The sequence below is a fragment of the Bombina bombina genome, chromosome 7 (assembly GCF_027579735.1).
Source record: "Bombina bombina isolate aBomBom1 chromosome 7, aBomBom1.pri, whole genome shotgun sequence".
In the NCBI taxonomy this organism is placed as follows: Eukaryota; Metazoa; Chordata; class Amphibia; order Anura; family Bombinatoridae; genus Bombina; species Bombina bombina.
The window spans coordinates 269,273,647-269,294,604 of NC_069505.1; the positions used below are offsets into that span (position 1 = coordinate 269,273,647).

Below are 20,958 nucleotides of genomic sequence, written 5' to 3' on the forward strand. Positions count from 1 at the left end.
TATTTATTAGAAGGAGGGTCACCTCCTAAGTCCACTATCCCTGGGCCTTCAGGGAGTTCCAGACTGCATCCCAACCTAAAAGGCTGGCATCTATTGTAACAATTGTCCCATCTGACCTGCGGAAGGTCATACCCTTGGACAGATGGACCCGACATAGTCACCAGAGAAGAGAATCTCTGGTCTCTTGGTCCAGGTTTAACAGGGGGACAAATCTGTGTAATCCCCGTTCCTCTGACTGAGCATGCATAGTTGCAGCGGTCTGAAATGTAGACGTGCAAACGGTACTATGTCCCTTGCCGCTACCATTAAGCCGATTTCATTCATGTACTGAGCCACCGAAGGGCGCGGATGGGATGAAAAACACGGCAGAAATTTAGAAACTTTGACAACCTGGACTCCGTCAGGTAAATTTTCATTTCTACAGAATCTATCAGAGTCCCTAGGAGGGAAACCCTTGAGATTGGGGATAGAGAACTCTTTCCTTGTTCACTTTCCACCCATGTGATCTCAGAAATGCCAGTACTACGTCCGTATGAGACTTGGCAATTTGGATGTTTGACGCCTGTATCAGGATGTCGTCTAAATAAGGGGCCACTTCTATGCCCCGCGGCCTAAGGACCGCCAAAGCGACCCCAGAACCTCCATAAAGATTCTTGGGGCTGTAGATATCCCAAAGGAAAGAGCTACAAACTGGTAATGCCTGTCTAGAAAGGCAAACCTGAAAAACGATGGTGATCTTTATGCATCACAATGTGAGGATAAGCATCCTTCAAATCCATTGTAGTCCTCTATTGACTCTCCTGGATCATAGTTAAGATGGTACGAATAGTTTCCATCTTAAATGACGGAATTCTGAGGAATTTGTTTAAGATCTTTAGATCCAAAATAGGTCTGAAGGTTCCCTCTCCTTGGGAACCACAAACAGATTTGAGTAAAAACTCTGTCCCTGTTCCTCTCTTGGAACTGGATGGATCTCGTACACAATGTAAGAATGCCTCCTTCTTTATCTGGTTTGCAGATAATTGTGAAAGGCGAAATCTCCCCTTTTTTGGGGGGGGGAAACTTTGAAATCCAGAAGATATCTCTGGGATATAAATTCCAATGCCTAGGGATCCTGGGCATCTCTTGCCCACGCCTGGGCGAAGAATGAAAGTCTGCCCCCTATAGGATCCGTAACCGGATAGGGGTCCGTTCCTTCATGCTGCCTTAGAGGCAGCAGCAGGCTCCTTGGCCTGCTTATCTTTGTTCCAGGTCCGATTGTCTCCAGACCACCTTGGACTGAGCAAAAATTCCCTCTTGTTTTGCCTTAGAAGAAGTGGATGCCACACCTGCCCTGAAGTTTTAAAAGGCACAAAAATTAGACCTTTTTTGGCCCTTGATTTGGACCTATCCTGAAGAAGGGCATGACCTTTTCCTCCAGTGATATAAGCAATAATCTCCTACATCTTGAAAAAGCCCCAAGTGAGGGGAGAAACCGGTTGATGACTGTGTCTCATTTCCTACAAGAAGAACTACTGCTAAGCTGAACTCCTTTAAGGCTTGTGAACTTGATACAGCCGCCGAAAGGATCGCTATTGTGTTGAAAAAGCACACAGGACAACTACCAACGCCTGGCTCACTACCCCCAAGGCCTGTGAATTTGAATACAGCCCTCTGAGGGAGCGCACCAGTCTACAAATTGAATATACTGCCAGATGATCTAGTACCTGCACTAAGCACCACAGAATAAGAGTGCCTTGAAGTTACTATCTACCATCATCTAAAGGATTGCTATTACCCCAGAGATCGTTTACATTCTGTTCCTCCCGAAATCAGCAGGACATTTTCAGAAAGGGTGATGTAAGTGAACTACTCTAGGAGTACACACCCACTTCAGGAGGAGGTACAGGACGAACAATATTCAATCTGTGCTCCACAGATTAGCGCAAGGTACCTCACTCGCCCATTAGCTTGATCCAATGCTATTAGTATGATCATCTAGTCACGAGTGTTTTTGTTCACTATAGTGCACTTTCAGGTTAATACTGTTTTAACCCTAGATTATTACTGTTTTAACCCCTGGTTTTTACGCTGGACGTCCAGTTATTAAGTCTGTTTGTATTGCTATTTGTTTTTATTTATACTGTTTGAATATCTCTGCCCTCTTTATACTTATATTTATTTGAGTATAGTTTTCTTCTATCCTCAATCATAGTATATATATATATATATATAGATTTATGGTTAATCTTTCCCCTTTCTGTATGTTTTTTCAAACTAATTTAAAGGGCCCCATTAATTACTTTTTAGTATATATGTACTGATTTTATTAACACTGATTTTATAATCTTGATTGTATTGTAATTTTACACTATTAAATATATTTTCTAAGATATATATTAGGCTATTACCCTTTATTGACTTTTATAACGATTATATTTCTGCTAAGGTAGACCCTTTTAGGTTACCCGTATATTGTATTTGTGTACTACCCTGCTTTCAGCGCCAGTATTTCCGCTTACATTATTCTACTATCCTCCTCAGGGTTCTTAGAGAGAGACCCTTCTATACTTGGCATTAGGGTTGATATAAGTGCCAATTCTCACCTATCCTCCTTACAATAATCTCCTTCAAACCAGGCCCGAATAGGGTCTGCCCCTTGAAGGGAAGTTAAGTAGCTTATTTATTAAAGTCACAACAGCTGACCATGATATAAGCCATAGTGCTCTGCGTGCCAGTATAGTAAAAAACAGAATGCTTAGCCGTTAGTCTAGTCAAATGAACAAGGCATCAGAAAACAAAGGAATTGGCTAGCATAAGCTTGTCAAATATATTCATCCAATGGAGTCGCTAACTGTAAAGCCTCATCAAGAGACTCAACCCAGAACGCCGCAGCAGCAGTGACAGAAGCAATGTATGCAAGGGGCTGCAGGATAAAACCCTGTTGAATAAACATTTTTTATCCATTGGATCTAAAAAGCACAACTGTCCTCGCCAGAGGTAGTGGTACGCTTAGCTAGAGTAGAAACTCTTCTCTCCACCTTAGGAACTGTCTGCCAGAAGTCCCGTGTGGTGGTAACTATTAGAAAACATTCTTCTAAAAAATAGAAGGGGAAGAGAACGGCACACCTGGTCTATCCCATTCCTTATTAAAAATTTTTTAGTAAACCTCTTTAGGTATTGGAAAAACATCAGTACACACCGACACTGCATATTATTTATCCAGTCTACACAATTTCTCTGGCCCTGCGATTGTACACATTCATTCAGAGCAGCCAAAGCCTCCCTGAGCAACAAGTGGAGGTTCTCAAGCATAAATTTTAAATGTAGAAATATCAGAATCAGGTTAAATCATCTTCCCTGAGTCAAAAAAATCACCCACAGACTAAGCATATTGTGAGGTAGTATCATACATGGTTCTTAAAGCGTCTGTATGCTCTGTATCTACCCCCAGAGCTATCTGCTTTCCTTTAATTTCAGGTAGTCTGACTAATACTGCTGCCAGAATATTATTCACCACCTTTGCCATGTCTTGTAAAATAAACGCTATGGGCGCCCTTGATGTACTTGGCGCCATTTGAGCGTGAGTCCCTGAAGCGGGAGTCAAAGGGTCTGACACGTGGGGAGAGTTAGTCGGCATAACTTTCCCCTCGACAGAATCCCCTGGTAAAATAAACGCTATGGGTGCCCTTGATGTACTTGGCGCCATTTGAGCGTGAGTCCCTAAAGCGGGAGTCAAAAGGTCTGACACGTGGGGAGAGTTATGCGGCATAACTACCCCCACGACAGAATCCTCTGGTGATGATGTTTTTAAAGACAAAAAATGATCTTTATTGTTTAACATGAAATCAGTACATCTGGTACACATTCTAAGATGGGGTTCCACCATGGCTTTAAAACATAATGAACACAGAGCTTCCTCTATGTCAGACATGTTAGAACAGACTAATAATGAGACTAGTAAGCTTGGAAAACACTTTAAATCAAGTTAACAAGCAAATATATAAAACGTTACTGTGCCTTTAAGAGAAACAAATTTTGTCAAAATTTGAAAAACAGTGAAAAAAGGCAGTAAAACAAACAGTACATGTAATAAGGTAACAGAGCATTGCACCCACTTGCAAATGGATGATTAACCCCTTAATGCAAAAAACAGATCAAAAAAACGACAGACGTTTTTAAAAACAGACACAACAAACTGCCACAGCAGAGCTGTGGATTACCTTCCCTATAAACGATTTTGGAAGTCTTTTTAGCCCTTTAGAAATGTCCTGTAGTATTCATGGGACTGCTGAGGGAATCTGGATGATTCATTTTGTAATTTTAACTGCGCAAAAAAGCGCTAAATTAGGCCCCTCCCACTCATATTACAACAGTGGGAAGCTTCAGTTAACTGTTTCTATGCAAAATTTAAGCCAGCCATGTGGAAAAAACTTAGGCCCCAATAAGTTTTATCACCAAACATATGTTAAAAAACGATTAAACATGCCAGCAAACGTTTTAAAACACATTTTTACAAGAGTATGTATCTCTATTAATAAGCCTGATACCAGTCGCTATCGCTGCATTTAAGGCTTTACTTACATTACTTCGGTATCAGCAGTATTTTCTTAGTCAATTCCATTCCTAGAAAAATATTTTACTGCACATACCTTATCTGCAGGAAAACCTGCACGCCATTCCCCCTCTGAAGTACCTCACTCCTCAGAATGTGTGAGAACAGCAAATGGATCTTAGTTACGTCTGCTAAGATCATAGAAAAACGCAGGCAGATTCTTCTTCCAAATACTGCCTGAGATAAACAGCACACTTCGGTGCCATTTAAAAATAACAAACTTTTGATTGAAGAATAAACTAAGTATAAAACACCACAGACTCTCACGACCTCCTATCTATGTTGAGGCTTGCAAGAGAATGACTGAATATGGCAGTTAGTGGAGGAGCTATATAGCAGCTTTGCTGTGGGTGGACTCTTGCAACTTCCTGTTGGGAAGGAGAATATATTCCATAAGTAATGGATGATCCGTGGACTGGACACTTAACAAGAGAAAAGTTGTTTAAAATTGATTGCTCTATCTGAATCATAAAAGAACATTTTTGGGTTCCATATACCTTTAATTATTTTTTTTTACTTAAAGGGGCAGTCTAGTCCAAAATAAAAATTTCATAATTCAGATAGGGCATGTAATTTTAAACAATTTTCCAATTTTCTTTTATCAACAATTTTGCTTTGTTCTTTTGGTATTCTTAGTTAAAAGGAAATTCATATGCTATTTTTTTAGACCTAGAAGGCCACCTCTAAGCTAAATGCATTTTGACAGTTCACCACTAGAGGGTGTTAGTTTATGTGTGTCATATAGATAACACTGTGGTCACGCACATGAAGCTCCTAGGAGCCAGCACTGATTGGCTAAAATGCAAGTCTGTCAAAAGAACTGAAATAAGGGGGCAGTCTGCAGAGGCTTAGATACAAGGTAATCACAGAGGTGAAAAGTGTATTAATATAACAATGCTGGTTATGCAAAACTGGGGAATGGGTAATAAAGGGATTATCTATCTTTTTAAACAATAAAAAAATCTGGTGTAGACTGTTCCTTTAAGCTTGTGATGGCTCCTGCTGGTTTAAATATAAATTGAAACAGTGTTTGTAAAACTTTTGTTTATGAAGAACATCATTTTTTAAAATGTTTATCTGCTACTGTTTCATTTGTGTGATATATAATATTGATGCACAAGGCCCCTTGCAGTGTATCAATTGTTGTTTTGGGAAAAATAAATGACTCATCAACCAAGGAGTGTAACCCTATACCCTATAGATGCAGCCAATCACTGGATGATTGCACCAAATATTTAAATTAAAAAAAGGGTGAGTGGGAAAGACTTACAAAGCACAGAGGCAAGCTGAACATGTTGTTGAATATACAATTGTCTAATGAGCAATAAACGAGTAATACAATGCTCTTGCATATAACAATATTCTGTAACCCCTCACAAAGGGGTTAAATATATAAAGTCAGCTCTGGAGCTACCAATCCTGAGCTGAATCTAGATAGCCAGTGAACCAATAAGGGCCATATATTCATAGCAGCCAATTATCGTTTGTGTTCATCTCTAAAGTGCAAGTACATTGGCGCCCTGGAGCTTACTTTAACTATGTGTGTAAACCATTCGTGGGGGATAAAAACATAGTTCTGCGCAAGGGATAGGCCAAAAGATAATGCTCTGGCTCATTGCAGGTTTGCTGCTTTTTTAGGTCCCTTTAAAGGGACAGTCTACTTAAAAATTGTTATTGTTTAAAAATATAGATAATCCCTTTATTACCCATTCCCCAGTTTTGCACAACCAACACAGTTATATTAATATACTTTTTACCTCTGTGATTACCTTGTATCTAAGACTCTGCAGACTGCCTCTCAGTGATGTTTACAAACTTGCATTTTAGCCCATTAGTGCTGGTTTATGCATAACTCCACAGGAGTGAGCACAATGTTATCTTTATGGCACACATGAACTAGCACTGTCTGGCTGTGAAAAGCTAATAAAATGCACTGAGATAAGAGGTGGCCTGCCGGGGCTTAGAAATGGGCAAATATTTAGAGCTTTAAATGTTATAAAGTATATTAATATAACAATGTTGGATGTGCAAAGCTGGGGAATGGGTAGTAAATACTTTATCTTTTAAAACAGTAATATATATATATATATATATATATATATATATATATATATATATATATATATATATATATATGTATATATATCTCAAGTAGACTCTCCCTTTAACATTAACAACATAATTAAATATATTAAACTGCTTTCTTTGCAAAACCCAAAAGATACCATTGTCCTCAAAATGCACACAATTGTGAATTGGTCCCATTTCCATTAAACTACGCTTGTATCAGCTCGACATCACATATTCAGCTAAATCAGAGTGAATACATCTGGAATAGCAGCATAATGTCCCTAAGACAGCAGTGCCTTTGGCATTTTACAAGAAAGCAGGGAATATATTTTTTAATGAACAAATGGAAAATAGTGTTTAAATACATTATTTACATTAAAATAGAACAAACTTTGAAGTTAATGAAAATATTTCTTTGTAGAGTAGTGGTAAATTTAGCTACAAACGTTCCTTTAACATGTATAGATCATGACTCATAAGGAGCTATTTCTGCTAACAAATCTGGTATTCGTGCTCACACAGTTATCAGTTGTAATATTTGGTAACCTGAACTGCTACACCAGATAATATGGTTCATCCAGCACAAGCTTTCCAAAAAGGCTATTTGCAAATCTTGATTCAGATAGAGCATGTAATTTTAAACAACTTTCTAATTTCGTTCTCTTTTGTATCTTTTGTTAAAAAGCAGGGACGTAAGCTCAGGAGTGTGCACAGTATATATACATACTCTGTCTGCCATTCATTGTTTATTAATTGATTGCATATTTCAAATTATAAGCTACTAGGGGTAACGGAAACGGAACATTTTAAACAAAGATTTTTTTTTATTTCAGTGGAAAAGTGTTTGTGATGGGATTTGAAATGCTCCCAAACACTTTTATAAATTTACATGTATCTACTATTTACTAGTTTCTTTAGCTTTTTGGGAATGATAACACTAAAGCTTCCCCCTATCCTCTTGCTTGTTGTTTCTACAAACAACTTAAACTGTTGCTATAGTAACTGGCTAATCATTCTGAAATCCCTCTATGCATGAATGAATATTGGTAAAGTTCCTACCGTTATCTTATAATTCAGCGTATCTATACCAGGGTACATTATAAGCAAATAAAGGCTTGAGCTTTAAGGATTTGACTAATTATTTATCTACATTTAGTATGAGGTAGGTAGCCCAGGAAAATGTCACTAATGGAATCTTTAAATTATTTTAAAAGAGATAAAACCCAACACTTTTGCTTCATGATTCAGATTGAGAATACAATTTTAAACAACTTTCCAATTTACTTCTATTATTAAATTTTCTTTATTATCTTACTATCCTTTGTTGAAAAGCAGGAAGGTAAGTTCAGGAGTGTGCACGTGTCTCATTCACTAAATGGTCTCAGTTTAGCAAGAATGTTATACATTAGCAAGAGCACTTTTTCCTGCCATATAGTGCTCCAGACATGTGCACACTGCCTATCTAGATATCTCTTCCACAAAGAATAAAATGAGAACAAAGCCAATTTGATAATAGAAGTAAAATGGAAACTTTTAGTTGTATTCTCTATCTGAATCATGAAAGAAACATTTTGGGCTTCATGTGCACCAGGGAACCAGCTATTGAATATGTTTGGAGAAATATGTTGTGCAGGTTAACAATTAACAAGTTTAATACCGTAGATTGAGTACTGGGTCAGAGCGATAATATTATATACAAGCGGGATCACTATGCAAAATACAAAAAGCAAAGAATAAGACAACCTTGAGGTCTGATTAGAACATAAAATTGCTTACCCAATATAACACATCCGTCCATCCCTCCATAGTAATGCATTGGAAAACTGTTAACATGGCAAAGGCAAAATTATCGAAGTTGGTTATACCCCCGTTTGGTCCAGCCCATCCACTCTTACATTCAGATCCATTTACGGGACATAGACGACCATTCCCTGAGAACGCACAAGGTGCCGAATCTTCTTCCGCTAACATGTCTGCCATATAAACATGGATTTCACATGCAACATAATCATTCTAGCACCTTAATAGATTATTATAGCCTGTGCACATGCTGCCCTCGCTGTTACTTAGAGAAGATAATAAGAAACCAAATAACTCTTAAATCCTTTTTATGGCCAGAGAAAAAACCTAGAATAAGTTGGAAAAAACTATCATTGCCATTGGAATTAAAGGGCCACTGTAAGTAAATGTTTTCTATGCCTGTTACTAACTAACTACCCCAAATACGCTTTTTATCAATAGCATTTCATTAACATAGCTCTACCGTATATCAGAAATCTTGTCTGCAAATTTAATTGTTTTCCAAACCCACTCCGTGGGTATCCTTTGCTCTGTACCAATCCGTTTACAATACCTAGGTTTCAAAATGGCGGTTTAAACACAAAGTTATTGGTTTAAGTATTTTGAACATGCAGTGCTGAAAATAGTGGGCAGGATAACGTGACATCATCGGCGAATAAAAGATATAACTTTTAGCACGTTATGAAACTTCGTTTTGGAGAAAATATAGGTCAGTAGGTTTTAATTAATGTTTATTAACTTTAATATGTTAGTTGTTTAGCTTAAAAATTATAACAGAAAGTAATCCTTTAAGTGGGCTAAGTTTACCTAATATTGTTGGCTCTCTGAAAATAAATCAGTGCAATCTGAAGGTGTGGAGTATCTTAATTTTTTTTCTCCATTTGTTTTTCTTATTGGTATTTAGTAGATATTTTAGTCAATTTTTTTTAAGCTTGTTTGATTTTTCCCCTTTTTCATTTTTTAAACCATTTCTGTATAGTTTGTAATAGGTTTTATATATTGTTTGTCACATTAAGAAAAGTAAAATTCCTTAAAATATATGAGCAGGTAAAAAGTTGACAATTTCAATATAAAAAAATTAAATAATTTACTTGTTAAAACATATTTATTGCAATATTTCCTGCTTCCAGTGCGTTTTACTGCCCACAAAAGGCATATCCCTACGCATTTCTACCATAGCGGTTCAAGGTATGTACATACCTGGCTAATCCTGAGTCAACTCTGAAATAACGCACTTAGGCATTTTGTGGAAGCCACTGGAGGTAATGCTGTCTTACGCATTAGCAAACACTACTCTACAGGCATTTTAATCGGTAACTTTTAGATTATTTTTATTTTTTAAATATAAACTGTATCCTTTTAATGGCCTTTATTTCTTGTAGGGATTTTTATGAAATTTATATTCTCCACTATGACTAAATTGAAGAAAAATCACTTGCGTATAGCGATGGAGTATAGCAGCTTTCAGTGGAGTGAAACTCAAATGTTTTCTTTCATATTTCAGATAGAGCATAACATTCGACTTTCCCGTTTACTTCTATTATCAAATTTGCTTCATTCTCTTGGTATCCTTTGTTAAAGGAGCAGCAATGCACTACTGGGAGCTAGCTGAAGTCAGTGGGTGAGCCAATGAGAAGAGGCATATACAGTACCGTGCAGTTGTGGAAAAATGCTGTAAAGTAAGACTGCTTTAAAAAAAAGTAATAGTTTTATTTTTATCAATTAATAAAAAGCAAAGTTAATGAACAAAAGAAAAATCTAAATCAAATCAATATTTGGCACGACCACCCTTTGCCTTCAAAACAGCATAAATTCCTCTGCCTGTACTTCTCAGCACGGAGGAGATAATTCATTTTGACCAAGTACCCAACTCCATTTGCAGAAATGCAGCCCCAAAAGTGCAAGGTACCTCCATCATGCTTACTGTTGCCCGCAAACACTCATTCTTGTACCGCTTTCCAGTCCTTCGGTGAACGAACTGCCTTCTGCTACAGCCAAATATTTTACATTTTCGCTCATCAGCCCAGAACACCTGCTGCAATTTTCCTGCACTCCAGTTTCTGTGTTTTTGTTCCTAGTTGAGTCGCTTCACAATGTCTCCAAATCAGAGTTAGGGCTTTTTGGTCACAAGTCTTCCATGAAAACCCCTTCTGACCAGACTTCTTCAGATAGTACATGGGTGTACCAGGGTCCCACTGGTTTCTGTTAATTCTGAGCTGATGGCACTGCTGGACATCTTTAGATTGTGAAGTAAAGTAAACGTGATGTGTTTTTAATTTGCTGCACTAAGTTTCCTTGGCTGACCACTGTGTCTACGGTACTCAACTTTGCCCATTTCTTTGTGCTTCTTCAGAAGACATGGACAGCTACAAAATCTCTGATTTTTCACATGTGTACCTAGAACTAATGTTTTGAAGGCAAAGGATGGTCACACTAAATATTGATTTGATTTAGATTTTTCTTCTGTTCACTCACTTTGCATTTTGTTAATCGATAAAAAATAAACTATTAACATTTCTATTTTTGAAGGCATTCTTACTTTACAGCATTTTTCACACCTACCTACCTGTATTGTGCAGCCACCAATCAGCCTCTACCTCCCAGCAGTGCATTGCTATTTCTGAACCTACCTAGGTATGCTTTTCTACAAAGGATACCAAGAGAGCAAAGCAAAATATATATTAGAAGTAAATTGGAAAGACGTTGAACATTATGTGTTCTACATGAATCATCAAAAATTAATTATGACTCTACTGTCTCTTCAATGGTATAAAGGCATTGTGGGTTACATCTTAGGCACCGCATGGCAAATAACTTTTCTCCAAAGCATAGCACTTTACCATAAATAATAAGATATTAGAGTGATATCACCTTTATTACCAGCATTTCTAACAAAATGTTTACATTTCTGAAAAGCCTAATTTAAATACCCCATCAACCAAGCCATATAGACTTGTTTCCTCAATAATTCGAATTGCAGTGCAGATGTCAGTGTCAATGATCACATTATGCTCCGTGTCACATTATACGTTTTATGTTACACACTAGGGTTTCAACCTTAGCCATGTTTTCCTGAGCAGTTATGAGTTACACATGCTGCAGGGTTGGCAGGGTGGAACATGAATATTTGAATACTCCTTGCACACTCCAAACTGTCAAAAAAATATGGCAGGGGTGGCAATCCTATTACACAATTTATTAAAATAAAAATGTCACTGACACAAATGTTTGCAATTTTTAAACTACACAAATGTTGTTGCTTTTGCTAGAAATTGTGATAAGATCAGTATCAATATTACTAAATTTTAATTACTGGAAATTACAGTTTATAATCCAGTTAATCTACTAATATTTAAAATGTTAAATTCAAAATATATATTACAAATCAAAGAACAATGTAAACATAAGATTTATCAATAGACAGAACATCCTGTTACTTACCAGTTCCAATAAAAAAACAGGATTTGTGCATTTTGCCAACAAATAGCTCAAGTCCGATAATAGCATAAATAATAATGACAAATAATACCAATAGGGCAATATGGAGAAGGGGAACCATGGCTTTAATAATAGAATTCAAGACAACTTGTAAACCTGGAATGAAAGAAATGAATAAGCTTTAGACAATTTTATTATTCTAATAAGTCTTACATTTGAACAGATACATAATATGAATTATTTTCATTATGGAGAACCTTAAGTATATTATATTATACTTATATCAAAACTCCCATCAATATTGTGTAAGCACATTTATCAATTGCATAAAGTGAAAAAAGTCTGATGATTTAGAAAGAGGTTATAGTGATTACAAAAAGAATTATAAGTATAATTTTGGCAGTAAAGTGTATAGGAAATGTTTATCTCTGGGTGCCACGTTCTATCTGTGCACATGTGGGAGCATGCAGGAGGTGATGATTAGCAGTAATCTGCATGCACAGTGCACATGCACCAATCGGCTTTTCTGTATACTCAAGAGATCGGCATAGGGGGAATTCAGAAGGAACCAATCCAGGGACACAATATAGCAACCAGAGGTAAAGGTGCAAATACACTAGATTGCAAATTAATCTATTATTATGGCAAAAGCCCCTTTTTTAAAAACTGCTGTATTTGTCAATTGAAAGGACCTTTAAACACAGTGAACTTCATAATCAACAAATGCACAAAAAAAAAATATAATGCAAAAGCACTTAATCTTAATTTTAAATGAACAGTAGATTTTTTCCTATTAAATTTCAAAATGTCATTCCATTCCCTACCCCCGTATCATGTGACAGTCGTCAGTAAATATATATACATGTTTTATAGGTATGTTTGAATATATATTTCATGTTGATCTATTTTATTAGAACCCCCCCCCACACCCACAATTTTAATAAATTAATAAAACATAATGAACGTTCCATGCCTATAAATAAGCAACACTTAAAGGGACATAATACTCATATGCTAAATCACTTGAAAATTGAAATTGATGCCGCAGAACTCTAAAAAGCTGACAGGAAAATATCTCTATGTACAAAAGGAAGATATTTTACCTCACAATTGTTTCCGCTCACCAGAGTAAGTGCTCTGTGAACAGTTAGAGCTACTGTAAAGCTGAAGTCGGGGAAAAAAAAAAACCAATAGCCAATCAGCATCAACAGTGCTGAGGTCTTGCATTGCTTTGCTGTGATCCCGTGAGACTTCACTTAAATCTCATGAGATTTTACTTAAATCTCATGAGATTTCACAGTAAACTTCCTTAAACCCTTAAGGACCAGCCCATTTTTCAATTTTCTTACCCTTAAAGGGACACTGAACCCAAATTTATTCTTTTGTGATTCAGATAGAGCATGCTATTGTAAGCAACTTTCTAATTTACTCCTATTATCAAATTTCTTTTTAAAGACACAATGAGTCCACGGATTTCATCCTTACTTGTGGGATATTCACCTCCTGGTCAGCAGGAGGAGGCAAAGAGCGCCACAGCAGAGCTGCTATATATAGCTCCTCCCTTCCCTCCCACTCCAGTCATTCTCTTTGCCTATGTTAGTGATAGGAAGAGGTAAAGTGAGGTGTTAGATTAGATTCTTCAATCAAGAGTTTATTATTTTTAAAGTAGTGCCAGAGAGTGCTACTTTGTCCTAGGGTGTAGCCGTAGTCCGTATCAGTCACTACAGGAGAGCTTTTGGTGGTTTTAAAGCAATGGGAACTTGTGGGACATAATTCTCACTGCGCCTCCCATACTGATGCTGCCCTGTCCATGAAAACCTGAAGGATTTTTATTCAGGATTTCGTTTTCTTTCCAGGTCCATGGGAGGGAGAGGACCTCTTAAACTTGGAAACTGCCTTACTGCCCTTTTTTCTGGGGATAGAAATCTCAGAGAAAGTTAGGGCACATTCTTAAGTTTACATCTAACCTCATTTAATTTGGATTTAGATTCTCCTAGTTTTGTAGGGGACTTTAAGGCAGTTAGGAACTGGCATGTCTTTCATTCCCGGTCTAATATTAAAGACTTACTGGGTGAAAGAGACAGTATATCTGTTTACAGAAATGTACATTGCGGCTTAGACATGTGGGGTGCTGCCAGTGAGTTATAAGGAATGGAAGAGACCGCATTCCCTATATTTGAAATGATGTTTCCCATAGCCGTCTTAGGAAGGAGTAGTTTCCAGCCTAGCTAAAGGGAACGCCTAAACCCTTAGAGGAGAGTTGGGGTTTTTAAAAAAGTTAGAAAAGGGATGTACACCAGGGTTTCCAAGGTAACCTGTTGTGTATTTTGCTACCGTCACTAGTGTGACGGCATATTGATTTGATGCGTTGTCTGATACTAAGTCAGAATCTCTCCTGGATAAACTCCAGGATCGGATGTAAGCTTTCAAGTTGTCTAATTCCTTTATTTTAAATGCTTCCTTTCAAGTTAACAAACTGGGAGCATAGATTTCAGGGTTAGAGCCTTGTTCTACGTATGTATGCTCTAAGTCTAAGCTTTTAGCGATTCCTTACAAGGAGAGGATATTGTTGGGACCTGGCTTGACGGAATTAATGTTTTTTTTATATTTGCTGAATTTCAACTAAAAAAAAAAAAAAAAGAGAGAGAAAACAAACCCAAATAGCCTACTGTTGTATCAAAGCCAGCATGATGGATATGCCCTGATACGTGATCTTGTAGGGGGCAGACTTTACGTCTTCACTTAGACTTGGGTTTGAGATGTTCAGAATCCCTGGGGAATAGAAAGTAGTGTCCCAGGGATTCAAATTGGAGTTTTAAAGTTTTCCTCCCAGAGGCAGGTTTCTGCTTTCAAGTTTAATTGCCAAAAGGAGAGGCGTTTGTACACTGCGTAGGAGACCTGCCTCTGGGAGTGATTGTTCCCGTTTAGATTCAGGAACAGGGACTGGGGTTTATTCCAATCTATAAAAAAGGGAACCTTCAGACCAATTCTAGACCTCAAGAGTTTAAACAAGCTTCTCAAGGTACCGTCCTTCCAAATGGAAACTATTCGTTCCATCCTTCCTTTGATCCAAGAGGGTCAATTTATGACAACAGTGGATTTAAAGGATGCGTATCTACATGTTCCCATTCACAGGGATCATCACAAGTTCTTAAGGTTTGCCTTACTGGACAAACACTATCCGTTTGTGCTTTTTCCTATTGATCTTGCCACAGTCCCCGGAATCTTCTCAAAGGTTCTGGGATCTCTGTTGGCGGTACTTCAATCAAAAGGCCTTGCAGTGGCACCTTAGCTGGATGACATTCTAGTTCAGGCGCCATCCTTACAGCTAGCAAGTTCCCACACGGACTTGGTGTTGTCCTTCTTGAGATCTCACGGCTGGAAGGTGAATTTCGAAAAGGGTTCCTTAGTTCCAAACACAAGGGTGTCTTTCCTAGGAACCTTAATAGACTCTCTGTCTATGATGAGGTTTCTGACGGAAGTCAGGAAATCAAGGATTATCGATACTTGTCTAGCCCTTCAGTCCACTCCTCGTCTAGTGCATGGAGTTAATCGGGTTGATGGTAGTGGTAATGGACATCATTTAATTTGCTCGCTCCCATCTCAAAGCTCTGCAGTTGAAAATGCTGAGACAATGAATTCCAACTTGTCCCCTCAATTTCTTCTGGAGCAAGAGACAAGGGACTCTCTATTATGGTGGTTGTCTCTGGATCATCTCTCCCAAGGTACATGCTTTCGCAGGACATCTTGGGTGATTGTGACAACAGATGCCAGCCTTCTTGGGTGGGGAGCAGTCTGGGGCTCTCTAAAGGCTCAGGGTGTTTGGACTCAGGCAGAGTCTGTTTTACCCATAAACATTCTGGAACTGAGAGCGGTCTTCAATTATTTTTTCTGACCTGGCCCCAGTTAGCCTCGGTTCAGTTTATCAGGTTCCAGTCGGACATCATAATGTTGGTGGCCTAGGTCTATCATCAGGGAGGAAAAAGGTTTTCCTTAAGTGATGACAGAGGTATCAAAAAAAATTCAGTGGGCGTAGGCCCATTCTTGCTCTATGACGGCGATCCATATCCCTGGGGTGAACCTATCATCCGGGAGAGTGAGAACTCCATCCGGAAGTGTTCTCCAGCCTGTCTATCAGGTGGGGTCAGCCAGAGTGTTAGATCTCATGGCATCTCGTCAGAATGTCAAGCTCCCGAGATACGGGTCGAGGTCCAGGGATACCCAGGCAGAAATGATAGATGCTCTGGCAGTCCTTTGGTCATTCAATCTTGCATACCTATTTCCTCCGTTTGTGCTTCTTCTTCGAGTCATTGTCAGAATCAAACAGGAGAGGGCATCAGTGACACTCATTGCTCCTGTGTAGCCTCACAGGATTTGGTATGCAGATCTGGTGGACACGTCATCCCTGCCACCTTGGAGACTTCCGTTGAGGAAGGACCTTCTCATTCAAGGGCCCTTCTTTCACCCAAATCTAGTTTCTCTGAAGCTGACTGCTTGGAGATTGAACGCTTAATCCTATCCAAGCGGGGGTTTTCTGATTCGGTCATAGAGACCATGTTCCAGGCTCGTAAACATGTGACTAGAAAGATTTACCATAAGATATGGTATAAATATCTTTATTGGTGTGAATCCAAGGGATACTCATGGAGTAGAGTTAGGATTCCCAGAATTTTGTCCTTTCTCCAAGAAGGATTGGAGAAGGGTTTATAGGCAATTTCCTTAAAGGGTCAGATCTCTGCCTTATCTATTTTGTTACACAAACGTCTGGCGGGTGTCCCAGACGTTCAATCCATTTGTCAGGCTTTGGTTAGAATCAGACCTGTGTTTAAATCAATTACTCCTCCATGGAGTCTGAATTTAGTTCTCAAAGTTCTTCAAGTGGTTCCGTTTGAGCCTATGATGCATATCTATCAAGCTCCGAATGATGCCCCATGTTTCTGGCGAGCCTGCAGGCTCACCAGAAACAGCAGTTATGAAGCAGCGGTCACACATGCACTGAGCAGGCGGACAGACATCGGCGGAAATCAACCCGATCTAGTACTATCGGATTGATTGACACCTCCTGCTGGCGGCCGATTGGCCGCGAGTCTGCAGGGGGCGGCGTTGCACCAGCAGCTCTTGTGAGCTGCTGCTGCAATGCTGAATACGGAGAGTGTATTGCTATCCGCATCCAGTGAGGTCTGGCGGACCTGATCCGCACTGTCGGATCAAGCCCGCCAGACTTTGATAACTAGAGGCCTTTGCATTCCTTAGATATTAAGTTGTTATCTTGGAAAGTTTTATTTCTTGTTGCCATTTCTTCAGCTCGAAGAGTGTCTGAACTTTCGGCATTACAATACAAATATCCTTCCCTTATTTTTCATTCAGATAAGGTAGTTTTACGTTCTAACCTAGGGTTCCTTCCTAAGGTTGTTTCAAGCAGGAACATTAATCAAGAGATTGTTGTTCCTTCCCTGTGTCCTAATCCTTCTTCTCAAAAGGAACGTCTTTTGCACAATTTGGACGTGGTCCATGCTTTGAAATTTTATTTAAAAGCGACTAAGGACTTTCGTCAGTCGTCTTCTTTGTTTGCCGTTTTCTCTGGAAAATGTAAGGGTCAGAAAGCTACGGTTACCTCTTTTTCGTTTTGGCTGAAGAGTATCATTCGTTTTGCACATGAGACTGCTGGACAGCAGCCTCCTGAAAGAGTTACGGCTCATTCCACTAGGGCTGTTGCTTCCTAATGGGCATTCAAAAATGAAGCTTCTGTAGAATAGATTTGCAAGGCTGCAACTTGGTCCTCTCTTCACACTTTTTCAAAATTTTACAAATTTGATACTTTTGCCTCGGCTGAGGCTGTTTTTGGGAGAAAGGTTCTTTAAGCAGTGGTGCCTTCCGTTTAGGTTCCCTGTCTTGTCCCTCCCTTATCATCCCTGTACTTTAGACACGATGAGTCCACGGCCCGCCCTGTTCTCTGAGACAGGTTATTTATTTTTGTAACTTCAGACACCTCTGCACCTTGGCTTTTCCTTTCTCTTCCTAACTTCGTCGAATGACTGGAGTGGGAGGGAAGAGAGGAGCTATATATAGCAGCTCTGCTGTGGTGCTCTTTGCCTCCTCCTGCTGACCAGGAGGTGAATATCCCACAAGTAAGGATGAAATCCGTGGACTCGTCGTGTCTAAAAAGAAATACATTTATCAGGTAAGCATACATTTTCTTTTTATTCATTCTCTTGGTATCTTTATTTGAAAAGCAAGAATGTAAGTTTAGATGCCGGACCATTTTTGGTGAACAATCTGGGTTGTTCTTGCTGATTGGTAGATTAATTTAACCAACCAATAAACAAGTGCTGTCAATTGTTCTGAACCAAAAAATAGCTTAGATGCCTTATTTTTCAAATAAAGATAGCAAGAGAACAAATAAAAATTGATAATAGGAGTAAATTAGAAAGTTGCTTAAAATTGCACGCTCTATTTGAATCACGAAAGAAAACATTTGGGTTCAGTGTCCCTTTAAGGACCAGGGCTATTTTTACATTTTCGCGGTGTTTGTCTTTAGCTGTAATTTACCTCTTACTCATTTACTGTACCCACACATATTATATACCGTTTTTCTTGCCATTAAATTGACTTTCTAAAGATACCATTATTTTCATCATATCTAATAATTTACTTTAATTTTTTTTTATAAAATATGATGAACCCCCCCCACACTTTTTCCTAATTTTGACCCCCAAATCTGTTACACATCTACAACCATCGACAAACACCCATGCTAAATAGTTTCTAAATTTTGTCCTGAGTTTAGAAATACCCAATGTTTACATGTTCTTTGCTTTTTTTTTTGCAAGTTATAGGGCAATAAATACAAGTAGCACTTTGCTATTTCCAAACCATTTTTTTGTTCTCAAAATTAGTGATAGTAACATTGGAACACTGAAATCTGTCAGGAATCCCTGAATATCCCTTGACATGTATATATATATTTTTTAGTAGACAATCCAAAGTATTGGTCTAGGCCCAAATAAAAAAAAAATCATTAACTTTTTCACAAACTTTAGGTTTCTCACTGGAATTATTTACAAACCGCTTGTGGAATTATGGCACAAATGGTTGTAAATGCTTCTTTGGGATCCCCTTTGTTCAGAAATAGCAGACATATATGGCTTTGGCGTTTCTTTTTGGTAATTAGAAGGCCGCTAAATGCTGCAGCGCTAGGGTTGCCACCTGTCCCTTAAAATACATTACAGAACACCTATAAGTTACACATGCTGCAGGGTGTGCAGAGAGGACTATGAATAGTGCTGTCCAGAAACACAATAGATGTTCTTCCCTGCACACCCTGCAGCATGTGTAACTCATAAGTGTCCAGGAAAACATGGCTGAGGTGGCAACCCTATGCAGCGCACCACACGTGTATTATGCCCAGCAGTGAAGGGGTCAATTAGGGAGCTTGAAGGGTTAATTTTAGCTTTAGTGTAGTGTAGTAGGCAACCCAAAGTATTGATCTAGGCCTATTTAGGTATATTTCATGCCACCATTTCACTGCCAAATGCGATCAAATAAAAAAAAATGTTCACTTTTTCACAAACTTTAGGTTTCCACTGAAATTATTTACAAACAGCTTGTGCAATTATGGCACAAATGGTTGTAAATGCTTCTCTGGGATCCCCTATGTTCAGAAATAGCAGACATATATGGCTTTGGCATTGCTTTTTGGTAATTAGAAGGCTGATAAATGCCGCTGCACACCACACTTGTATTATGCTCAGCAGTGAAGGGGTTAATTAGGTATCTTGTAGGGTTAATTTAAGCTTTAGTGTAGAGATCAGCCTCCCACCTGACACATCCCACCCCCTGATCCCTCCCTGATGCCTCTTAAACAGCTCTCTTCCCTCCCCCACCCCCCAATTGTCTCCGCCATCTTAAGTAGTGGCAGAAAGACTGCCAGTACTAGAATAAAAGGCTTTTTTTTTTCTTTTTAAAAAACCCAAAACAAAACATATTCTGCTGTGTAGGATCCCCCTTAGCCCCCAACCTCCCTGATCCCCCCCCCCAACAGCTCTCTAAGCCTTCCCCCTCTACCTTATTGTCCGCCATCTTGGGTACTGACCCAGTTTGCACACAATTAGCCTTTTTTTTATATATTTTTTATTTTTCTGTAGTGTAGCTTCCCCCCTCAATAACCAACCTCCCACCTCCTCCCAGATCCCTTAGATAAAATTGTCCCCCCTTCTCTCTCCCTCCTTCCCTTTACAATTTGTTCCATAGTATAGGGCTCCCACCTGCTTCCGCCCCCGTGCACGTGCCCAGACTTCCAAGTCTGTCAGTGCACAGCAACGGGCCGCGTGCCTACCGCTTCCTTTGGCCAATCACCTTTGCACTCTGCCCACCCCCAGAACCCCACCCGCCCTCCCCTCCTACTTCTTCAGTGTGCACTTAGTGTACCGTAACGGTACCGGTCTGGTGGGCATCATACGTGGCTCCTTTACTTTAGAGACAGTGTCAGATAGTCATGCGGTCAGGTGCCAGGCATCCCCCTCACGATTTCCCAGTTCCCGTTTAGAGAGACAGGAGAGCAGACGAGTGAGCGTCACTGAGCAGTGAGCACAGATAGGCAGGCACGTTTAGGCTAGCAGCGCAACTTCGCAAGCCCCACAGCACACCCACAACATTCATAGTGAAATTGGGCTTGGGGAGGAGCAAAGTACAAACCAGCAAAAGAAGTCGGGAAAACTATTTGTTGAAATTGCAGCGCTGGCTCAAGGGGCAAAAAAATTATCTCAACATTGTATTTCTTTGAATTTCAATAAAAAAATTTTTTATTTGTTTTGTGGTGTCATCCCCTGGAGGGTGTCACCCAGGTGCGGCCCGCACCCCCCTAGTGACGCCACTGACTATGCCTGCACATGCCAGATGCAAACTCCCTTGGAAGTCCTGGGACTAAAGTCTCTTTACAGTGGGGTGTGAATAGTTAGGAAATTTTGAGGTAAATATCTTCCTTTTTTACATGTGTTCAGGTGATATTTTCTAGTCAGTATTTTACAGTTATGCTGCATCACTTTCAAGTGATTCAA

At 39.1% G+C, this 20,958-nt stretch overlaps 1 protein-coding gene across 1 annotated transcript in view; it reads right to left on the minus strand.

Moving 5' to 3' along the window:
• CACNA1D (calcium voltage-gated channel subunit alpha1 D) overlaps positions 1-20,958 on the minus strand; it is a 764,995-nt gene that overhangs the window by 402,151 nt on the left and 341,886 nt on the right. Inside the window, 2 exon segments of the mRNA XM_053689359.1 lie at positions 8,441-8,637; positions 11,906-12,058. Of these exon segments, the coding sequence (XP_053545334.1) occupies positions 8,441-8,637; positions 11,906-12,058 (350 nt within the window).